An 11,344-nucleotide genomic window follows, 5' to 3' on the forward strand; every position below is an offset into this window, starting at 1 on the left:
AATAAGATTCAGCAGCTGAGCAACCAAAGCTATCCAAATGAATTATCCGTTTTAATTTAACAAGGGGATCTACCTTAACCCTATATAGCTCTTCAGACCAGGGGAGGAAGGGTTTGAGGCCCCCTTGGCTAAAAAGTTGAACAACTTCAAAACTGTTCAAGCTATGACCGCCAAACATTTTTGTTTGAAAAAAAAGTTATCGTGACGTACCGTGTAGTCTCGTTGCCGTGGCAACCTAGATGTTACGATGGCAACCGAGTTTTTACAGCCCTGCTTTTTTAATTTGCTTTTTTTCTATTAAAAAAGGCTTCACTTCTATTTCTTCATTGAATTAAAGCTGTTAATGCAATTCCAGCTATGTAGAGTTTAAATGGAGAGAAAAACGTTGATATAAAATGACCAAATGGCAGATTGAGGGTTTAATTTTCAACAGCGGCTATTTCTCTCCCAATTTCACAACTTGTCGATTGTTTTGCTTCCTAAGTATTCTTATATACGCTGATCAAGTTTTCTTTCGCGATTTCCTGCATTCACACGGGTTTTAAGTAAAAGAGAATGCATTTAATTAATTCAGAATAAAGGATCTAAGATGGCAAATTGTTCCAGTTCCTTCTTTAATGATAATTGATGTCATCATGACATTACTGCTATTGTTTAAGATTATTTATGTGTAAGCCAACCTCTTGATTTTATTAGACGCCTTCCAATTTAAGTGTATTTCACTTATGGCTACTTAAAGGGAAATTTGGATTTTCCTAATAAATGCAAGAATATGACGTCATGATGAGGTCATATTACGTCATTGTGTCAATCAAGTTATGCCTAGATGTTTAAAATGATGAGTACATTATACTGTCAGTGTAATTTTAATGGCCATATCTTGAGCGGTTTTGAAGTTATAGGGAGGATCGAGGCTTCGAGGCCTCGCCCCTGTCGCAGGAGTCAGAAAAATGCCCGGTCTGAATAGGGTTAACAAGAGAGTGCTGGAAGACCAATTACCCAGCTAATTATTCATAACCAACTGGCGCTTACCATATTTGGAAGATGCCGTCGATTAGAAGGTAAATTAGATTGGAAACGAGGTTGGTCGATGGTATATTTTCTTGGAAACGAGGCTGCTTGGGCAATAGTGAGCTAAAAAAATGGCGTTCACGGCTATCCCAAGACGCGTGAATAGCTGAATTTCTGACTAATACTAAAACTGAATGAGATAAATGCAAATATACGCAAAACATATTGCTCAATGGATGTTATCTACCTTTTGAGGAATACCTGCATGGAAATAGATCTGTTTATTACCTGAAACCGTACAGAGAAACAGTTTAAAGTTTTGGATGAAGTCTACGAGGAGGTTAGTCTGCTACACAGCAGACACAAAGCTCCTTCCCACAGTTGCCGACACTAAAAAACGGCTGTGTAGCAGACTACGAGGAAGTAAGCTTGTTAAGAAATTAGAAATGTTTTGAATGAGCAATAAAACGATTATTGTATTCGGCCTTCGTATGAGGTGAAGAATTATGCTGATCTCGGAGGCTGTTATCCACCTCGGCCGATAACACCCTCCTTTATCTGTATAATTCCTCACATCATACTCAGCCTCATAATATTTAACAAGGACGACATAGCTTGTGCCCTAAGACTCACTGTGTTCCAGCAAGCACTTGAAATCTGTCAATTAAGTTTGTTTGTTTAACATTCTTTATTGAGTGGAAGTTAGATCAAAATTTTCTTACAATAAAGGAGACTTAATTTGCCGCTATATTCTATGTTTTGTTCTTTGTTTCACTGAACCTGAAGGCTCTAAATAGGTAATTTTAGTTCGGTCGTGTCAAAGGTTTGTTGTCCGATGCTTACAATCAGGTTTGCCGGCGTGGATTGTTAAACGGATCGTTAAATTCTGTCTTTTTGCCCATCAGGGAAAGCCGTTACACGGAAGTTTTCTAAAACGTTAAGAATTCATTTGCACTTTTTTTTGCTCGGAATCTTTGAGTTTCATTGTTCAACGACGTTTTTGGTTATTTTGAACAAAACTTCATTGCTGTGTAATTATAAATAGTAAGTTTTAGTGGTGTTGTAAATAAAAAAGGTTGTACTAGTGATAACATGAAGTCATTTTTAAATCGTTTTGGAAAACGGAAAGAAGGGAGGGGAAGGGAGACTTTGGAACAAGGATCGCGAGTGTTGCATGCCTTGTAGTGCGCCGATACTAGCACCCTGCTAGCGGCAGAGGCCTCTTTTCCCTTGTCATTCGCTGCGGGTCACCTGGTCTTACTCTGTTGTTCGCAGAGTTGATGGAGAATATTTATGTCTGCAATAAAGCTACAAACCCTTTTTTTAACCTCAGCTTCTAAATTTTTGCGTAATCAAGTCCTGAGATCCAGGGAGTACCATGTGCAACACAAGCAACAGACAATGCAGAAATGTGACGCTATTTTCTGTAATTGTTAAGGTTAATTATCTGCTGGGGCGACATCATTTTTTGCCAAGGGAAGACATCTTGTGGTTTTATGATTCTGTGTATGTTAAAGGCAAAGAATTAGGGAGGTTAAAATGTTGCTAAAAGCGTTGTAGAAAAGGTCGGCAAGTTTTCCTAATCAAATTAAAGCCAATTTATAAAAAAACGAATAAACAGAAACATTCACGTTTCATAACATTTCACTTCATTTATTGCAGACAGTTCTAAAAATTAAAATTAACACTGATCTTAAGTCACCGATTTTGGTAATATACATTGCAAACAAACAAGTTGCGAATTCAAATCCAGCCTGGTTTCTGTCGGCCTTGAGGTGTCTTTCCTTATTCGATCGCTCACATATAGGTCTTTTAGGAGGTGACGTTAGGGTCTATAAAAAAAACAAAAAACCTCTCAAAAAAATCACCCCAAACCGAAAACCCGCAATAGATTTCGATAAAACCGAAACCGAATAAAAAACCATCAAAAGTGAATATATACACTCTTCAGTTTTCAAAAACCTGATCGATCTGAAACGTTGGTAACATGAGGACTAAACAACATCACATCAGTCTTGATACTAAATATTAATATCACCACAGTATCAGCACCATGTGATGTTACACTCAGCACGTAAAAAACAGAAAATCACATCAGACACCAAATCTGAAAAACCCTTGCTATGCCAAAACCCGAAGACCAGATGCTAAACAACGAAAAAAAACTCACTGCAACGGACAGCAAAACCGAAAAACCGAAGTTTATTTCAGAGCAAAACCAGAAAAACTGACCCAAACCAAATAGCCTCAAATCCGAAGAACCGAAAATCCCAACGCCACCCTCTTTTAGCTAGGAGACTCCTTGGCCTTCGCGACTCTGTCAGCGCTGCTGGTCGGGTGACACCGTAAGAAGTTGACGCATTTTTTTTAGGGCGACACGATGATAAACTAAAAAACTATTTTACCTGATCTTGGAGATAAAGCGAAACAAAAGACGACATGCAGCTATTCCGTTAAATGAGAGTTAAACGGAATTCGATGTCATAAGATTGCGGGATGTGATTTCGGACAAAAAATGGTTTAAATTATACTAGGTCGCGAAGAGGTTTGAGCTGTTGCTGCGAGGAGTGTAATCGTATTTTTTCCCATTTTTTCTTTTCAATGCATTCACTTTATTGAAGTTTAAAGTGACCAAGGAGGATAAACATAGGTATAGAAATAAATAAAACGTGCAGCAGCAGCAGATCGAATTTACCATTATCAAAAAGAATACAGTCAAACCCCTCAATTTCAGATACGGACACTGAAGGGGCCATAGAAAGTGTCCGTACGTATTAACAGGGTGTCCGGCCGGCGTATCAAGCGGGTTGAATTATCATTTGAAGAGAAAATGTAAGGGATTTCTTTCACTTTAAGGAACAAGGAAACAAGGGCTAAAACCTTGAAAGAATTTAAACGCTGTCTTGCAAAATTTGATACTGACAAAATGAATTTCGAACCTATTTTAGCTACAACTAAAACAGAGATATCGGTTACGAATACTTTTAACAGTTTTAATTTTCAGTAGTACATTTGCACAACCTATTTCATTCGCACAACCTATTTTAGATACAACTAAAAACTGAAATATCGGTTTCAAAAATTTTTAACGGTTTTTAATTTTTAATTGTGCATTTGCTTTCAATACTCCTTATTCTTCTTGTAATTGTTGTATGTACGACCCCTTCAGCAATGCTGATTTTTTTTTTCGTGCTAAAATAAAGTTCTCATCTTCTCTTATCTTATCCCCAGGGGTAAAGAAGACTGTCCCTAAAAATGAACGAAACTGCCCATATTGACCTAACTGGTTAAGCCGTGATCTTATTGGTCATGATTGAAGACCGCTCTAAATGTGATTAGTGCGTTTTGATTCGTCTTTTGTCACAGTCATAACGGACCTAGTTAGTCAAATTTTCCTCTGTCAAGTTATTTGTTTGTTTATTCAGTGGCGTTTGCGTCTAACAGTTGTACTTATACATTCAATTAAGAAGCGAATAAAGTAGAGTTTGTCTCGATATACATTGTCCAATCGCCCCATGCATTATGTACTACATAATGCATGGGGTAAGGAAATCGAAGACAGTCTTGGATTCTGGATTCCAGGCACTGGATCCCCCTACCGATTCTCTGTCAGTGGAACTTAGATTCCAGATTTCAATCTTTAGTGGGATTCCTGGTTCCTTAAAGCTGAGGGTTTTCCGGATTTCAAAGTCCAGAATTCCGAATTCCACTTGCAAAGGCAAAATATGGACAACTCATGACAAGCGAAAAACGCTCAATTTTTTTTACGTGTACTAACTGTGTATCTCCAGTATGCTAGTTGATTATCTATAAGTTTGTCGTGTTGATAAAAGTATCTGTAAATAGTGTCAGATTTGTCAAATCTAAGCCTTTTCAACCGGAGCTATATGTGAATAAATCGGAATAAACGAAAGCACCCAGACTTCATAACATATCACTGATTTTATTGCAAAGAGTACCCTAACAGTGCGTAAAATTAACGGACAAAATAAACTAGGCACAGTTATTGAACCATTACTCCCGCTGTTTTAGTTTCCATCGGCTTTTAGGGCGTCTTTCCTGCAATAAAGGAGAAAATGACCTATTAAGCTGTTCTGTCCAAACTGAGCAGGGTAGAAGTATTATTATTTTGTTATGTTTTGTTCGAAAAGATATTTTGCTCTAGCCAAAGGATCCCAGACGCACCCTTCCCTCTAACATTGATCAGCATCTAATTTCTCCTAAACAATTAACTGCTCAACCGCCAAACCAGTATAACTGTCTTTTAAAAGAATAAAAGAAATAATCCTACATCAAGTAAAGGAGGACAAGATCTCCTGTGGTTATCATCTTTAAAAAGAGCGAGATACAGTGTGACGACTTTAATATAATGTATGTTGACTCAGGTTGAGAGAGAATCGGAGAGGAGTGACAGTACGCCCCCCTCCCCCCCCCCCCCTCCCACCCCTCTTGGCGGACAACAGTAGGGCTCACCAAATTCATGTAGCAGAAACCGAGTGGGGTAGTTAATATAAACCCTACCCGTGATTAGAGTTCAACTTATTAGCTTTGGCTCTTTCTTTTACCAGAGTCAACGTAGGCCTGTCTTTCACTTATAGTCAGTGTAGACATTCTCTAAAGTAAGGCGATGCACTGAAAATGCCTTTCACCATCTTGGAGATAAAGCGAATCATCATTTGTATCTATTTCAGTTATTTGAAGCCAAAACGGAATCCGATATCAAGCGATTAGCAGAAGATCTATTTTCTGACAAAAACAAAATTGAATCACAGGGGAGGGGTAATATTCAGAGAGTTTGAGAAGTTTGAATAGGCTGCAGTGCATGTAATCGAACGTTTCTGATCAGCAGCGTTTTTCTTCCTTTTCTTGCGCATTCCTTGCAACAGTGGACAGGAACAGTGATCATGATATATAAAAGAACAAAAAAGGTGCATTGAACACGTGCCTACATGAATAAGTTGTTATTAATTGAGTACATCGTACCACAAAAAGGATCATTCGAGGTTGTTTCCAAGTAGAAGCTTCCTCCCTTTTTAGTAAGATCAGCATCGAAACCCAAGCTTGGACATTCACCATTGCAGCTTGTGCAACTGCCTTTCAGAAATGTGTCGTAATCAGCACACGGATAGGCTTTCCAGGAGCATGATCCCTCAACAGACGCCAGGAAATACTTTTGTGCCCTGCTGTGGTCGCAAGCTTTAAAAAATAACATCAAGTGAATTTAAACAAAAGGCAAATGAGGAAATGTTTGTCTGGGTGATGCAAATAATGAAGGCAATAGTTAAATGGTGATTTTCTTGCTACCTCTGCTCGTTAATAGGTTATTAGGAAGTTTATCAAATGATTACGACGTTAGCAACGAAAACGTCAAAAAGCAATTACGCTTGCTTGTAGGTCATGTGACCTCCTCAGACTAGTAGCAATCATAGAATAGTGAGTGCGTTCGAGTTTTGTTCTTGGCGCTACCTTAACTGTCAAGCAGTACAAAATCGGAGAAAAGTTTTAAAAACACTTTAAAAAAAGATTTATTCACTTCTCGTAGACGGCTTAAAATGTGTCTGACTATTTACCCTTGCTAGAGTGTGGTCAATTAAAATCAGAAGTAGCTCCCAGAACTTTATTTCGTAAAAAGATAAGAAATATTTCGAGCGAATAGTATGATTGTCTCTACTTTGTAAATGCTTACCATTGAAAATACAGCCTGGCTGACTGCCTCCACCGTTTGGCCAAAAGTCGGTGTGACCGCTCGCAAGAGTGGTACCGAAGAGCCCAGCGTCGGTATGAATGACATCAACATATTGAGCGTCACTTTCATCAAGCCGAAAGCTGGTCTCGTTTGTTATGAAATACAGACTAGCAGGATCTAAGCCTGATAGACAATAAAAATGGTTAGGGTGATCAGGTGCGGTGTAAAGGACATAACTTTCTTCATTTATATAACGTATTTGCTTGTTTTACCTGTTATGCGGCCCAAGCTCAATCCATACTGATCCTGAAAATAACTCCCAGCGTAACCTGCGATCTGTGCTCCAAGGCTGTGGCCCACAATGTAGAATCGATTTACAGCGGAACTAGCCGAGTGAGAAGTACTGGCGATTAGGAACCTTATGAGCTCTCCTATCTGAGCCCCAACGAGCCGAGTATTCCCAGTGGCTTGGCCATATAGGGATGCAGCTCCTTTGGACCAGTCTACCATTATCACATTGCAGTCCTCGCGATTCAACAGCGCGCCTTTGATTTCATAATAAATACCGTCAAGATTGCCTATGTAAAATACATAAACTTTGATTATAAAAATGCCAAGTCAAATCCCACGTTGACACTAGACAACCTTGATTAAACTTTGATTATAGTCATTTTCGTTTGACACAATGGAGTGAATTTAAGTTATTTTTAGATACCACTTCTGTAAGATTTCGAATTCCGAACCATTAGTATAGTTAATAATAATAATAATAATAATAATAATAATAATAATAATAATAATAATAATAATTTATGAACTTACTGTGCGTAGCTTAACATGAGAATGATCAGCTGCGCATTACAACTGCATTACTTTAATAGAAACAAATAGAAGATAATGCTTTAAAAAATAAATAATAAAGGAGTATATATGCATGCAAGTAAGAACTGAATATAAAATTGTTCACCAATATAAAGGTTTAAAAAGATAAGTCTTAATATGCGCCTTATAGTTACACTGGAACCTCGATATAACGCCGAAAGGCCAAGGGACTGACAATATCTTTACTAATATTACGAACGGTTTCGAAATATCGAGGTTCTTTATATTCCGCATTTCCTCTAATAGTAGCCGTCCCTCGATTAAACGCCTTCCTCGAATAATCACCCCCCTTTGATGGAAATACTTAAAATAATCGCCTCCCTCGAATAATCGCCCCTCCCCCCGCCCCTCTCCCTATCTTCTCTTCCTGTTATCCCCTCCCTGTCAAGTTGAAGTGCACGGAGATTCAGGAATACCGATCAGTGACAAGTCAAGCGCTAGCTCTGAAAATAAATCAAGCAACTAAATTTGGAACACTTAAAAAGCCCATGTTCAGTTTATTTGACGTGATTATTTTTTGATTTAATGGGAAAATAAAACAAAATATTAAGGGCACGACTTCCACTGAGCAATATTTGAAATAATCGCTTCCCGCGAAAAATCGTCCCCTTTTTGTGCGAAAAAGAAATAATCGCCCCCGGCTATTATTCGAGGAAATACGGTATTCTACTATTACTAGATTAAAGAACATTGTTCGTTATACCTAGCTACAATGGTTGTTATATAGAGGAGGTTCCACTAAAAAATGTCGTGTAGCTGTTTTTTTGTTTTTGTTAATTTCATCAACTTTATAATTAGTAAAAAAGCTCGATCTTACCTAAATATCCATGAATAAGAAAAATCGTTCGTCTGGAAATCTCAAAGAATGAATCCCTGAGCTTGTTTACATCGCTGTCATCAATGATCCTCGCAGTCTGACTGTTTTTCCTGGTAAAAAGGAGAAAAGATGTTCCAAGTTCGGATGGTTCTTCTGGAAACTGCACCAGAAGAATCGGATGAAGGTCAAAGCAGCCATATTTGTCATAACAGACCTTAGATTTAAAAAGCCAACCTATAGAGAAAAAGTTACAATGTCTTTGGATTGTAATCAATTTTTTTCCGACTTGGATATCAATGCACAATTAAGGTGCTTTATCCAGGGGCAACGGATATGCTACCAAAGTTTACACTGCAGCACGCCTTCCAACTCCGCGGTATGACCAATACCTAACGCATGCGCACAACCATATCACCCCGGCAGTGACAGCCATGGACAGCTTAGCCTGTTCCAGGCGTTCAGATAGTAGAGCGCGGCGGTATGTGTATTTTTCTCTACTATCTGAACGCCTGGAACAGGCTATGGACCGCTCAATGTTTCGCCTTTATCGTATTGCAACTCATCAGCATGACATAGCCGTCGGGTTAATGAGCAGGGGAAACTGGCCATACCGCCGATTTGGCACTTGTGTTTCAGTGCGTAATTTGGTATTGCCGGAAATGACTTGAATGAAGGAAGAAACGAAGGAAGAAAGGAAAAAAGGAAGAAAGGGGAAAAGGGAATGAAAGACCAGTAAATGAATGAATGAACGAAAGACCCAAAAAGTCAAGAAAGGAATAAATAAATATGATTTGGTAAAATCACAATCATCTCTCATAGCTAGTCACTAGTTGAACGCTTAGTAATCATCTAGCAAACAATACGTAAAGTAACAATTTAAGATGATTCTTTTGGGGATAAGTAAACTCGATAATATTCGCCTTCACTTACCTTATTGTGGAGAAAACAAATAAAATAAACTTTTTCTTGCTGTATTTTGAGTTCTTTTGTCTTTTTTAAGTTATCTAGGCTTTTAGCCCAAGTAAGTTAAGAATAATTTTTACGAATTTTTTACGTTCCCATACGAGCCCTATAGATCGTCACGTTACGCAATATTACTTAATATGTTAATGCACCTTTCTCATTGTATTGAACAGGTTATTTTCTTTAAACAAATGGAAAAGCAGATTTTACAATACTTGATGTATAATGTTACATAGGCTAGAGTCTTTAAATAACGAAATTTAATCATAATGATTTTTAATAGGCTTTCATAATATAAAGCGCATTGGGGACAGAAATGCGCTTAATAAGAATCTATATTATTATTATTATTATTATTATTATTATTTTTAAAAGCAGATCCGTAAAGTATTAATCACAAAACTGAACCGTTGGTTTCGAAACAATGGGTAAAGGTGCACTAAATCAGATACCTTCGCTCCTCGCGCGGCCATCTTAAAAATTTTAACCTCGCACTAAGCGCTCAGTCATTATTTTCATTATAAAGAAGGCCTCGAAGGAAAATTGCCCCAAAGGTCTTCGTTTCACAAGAGGAATGAAAAGCTTTCAAATTGAAAGTCACCACCAATAATATAAAACGGTCATGTAACCACGAAGTATAGCAAATAAAAAGCTATTGCTAATTTTTCCACTGAGAGTAACAGAGTAAAGACTTTTTTTGTTCCAGTTTGTTGTGATGGTGATCAACATTGTCTTGCATATCCATGTAGTCGCGGACAATTTCCCTTCTTTCATTAAAAGCCAGCTAGGGTACTAGCTTTAGGAAGGCGTGCCGTCTCGCATGCCTAGTGTTATTGTCATATTTAATTCATACAAACGCGTTAGTTAACAATCCTGTCAAAATTACCCAACAGTAGATCAAGAACAGGAAAAATGGTGTGATTCACAGGACCATGTAGCAACGCTCTCAATTGTAGCTTACCACGGTGGCTAAATACAACTCATGATAACTGACAACTCCCCACACCTGAATCTTTTATACGAAAAATGGCATATGACAAAAGGGGTTTTCATCCCATCTGTAACTGAGACAGTTCCACAACCTTAAAAACATAATTCTAAACTCTAAAACTCACCATCCCCTTATATATATATGAAACAGAAGACCTCGTAGCAAAATTGCCTCCAAAGCTCCTCGTATCGTAAGAGGAGTGAAAAGCTTTCAAATTACAAGTCACCACCCATAATATAAAACGGTCATGTAACCACGAAGTATGGCAAATACAAAACTATTGTTAATTTTTCCACAGAGCGACAGAATGAACACTTGCTTTTTTTTTTCCAGTTTGTTCTGATGGTGATCAACATTGTATTGAATCTAGTTACGGAAAATTTTCCTCCTTTATTATAAAAGTAGCTTTAGGAAGGCGTGCCGTCTCGCATGCCTGGTGTTATTGTCAAATTTGATACAAACGTGTTAGTTAACAATCCTGTGAAAATTGCCCAACAGTAGATCAAGAGCAGGAAAAATGGTATGATTAAAAGAATCATGTGGCGACGCTCTCAATTGTAGCTTACCACGGTGGCTAAATACAACTTGATAACCACCACACACCTGAATTTTTATACTAAAAATGGCACATGCGACTGATGACGAAAGGGCTGGGTTTTCATCTCATCTGTAACCGAGACTGTTTCACAACCTTAAAAACATAATTCTAAACTAAAAAACTCACCACTTGACAAATGAAAGAGAATCAAACAAGCCAGAGAAAACAGCATCGTTATCTGTATTGCACCAAATACTTTGATAAATGAATAAAAAAATCCTCACGTATAAATAGTGCTTTAATAACTTGATCCGTGTTCAAAATAATAAGATTCAGCAGCTGAGCAACCAAAGCTATACAAATGAATTATCCGTTTTAATTTAACAATGGGATTTACCTTCGCCTTAAAAAGCTATTCAGGCAAGATTTTCCCAGTAAATGCAACAATATGACGTC

At 37.8% G+C, this 11,344-nt stretch overlaps 1 protein-coding gene across 1 annotated transcript; it reads right to left on the reverse strand.

The window, feature by feature from the left end:
- Positions 1-4,940: 4,940 nt before the first annotated feature.
- LOC140948430 (inactive pancreatic lipase-related protein 1-like) lies at positions 4,941-11,131 on the reverse strand. Its single transcript, XM_073397665.1, has 6 exons — positions 11,075-11,131; positions 8,397-8,630; positions 6,970-7,275; positions 6,698-6,880; positions 5,995-6,207; positions 4,941-5,070 (listed from the first exon to the last, which is right to left on the reverse strand). Exons 1-6 carry the CDS (start codon positions 11,118-11,120, stop codon positions 5,057-5,059), a joined length of 996 nt encoding a protein of 331 aa, XP_073253766.1. The 5' UTR covers positions 11,121-11,131; the 3' UTR covers positions 4,941-5,056.
- Positions 11,132-11,344: the final 213 nt, after the last annotated feature.

Source organism: Porites lutea, chromosome 9, assembly GCF_958299795.1.
Source record: "Porites lutea chromosome 9, jaPorLute2.1, whole genome shotgun sequence".
NCBI lineage: Eukaryota > Metazoa > Cnidaria > Anthozoa > Scleractinia > Poritidae > Porites > Porites lutea.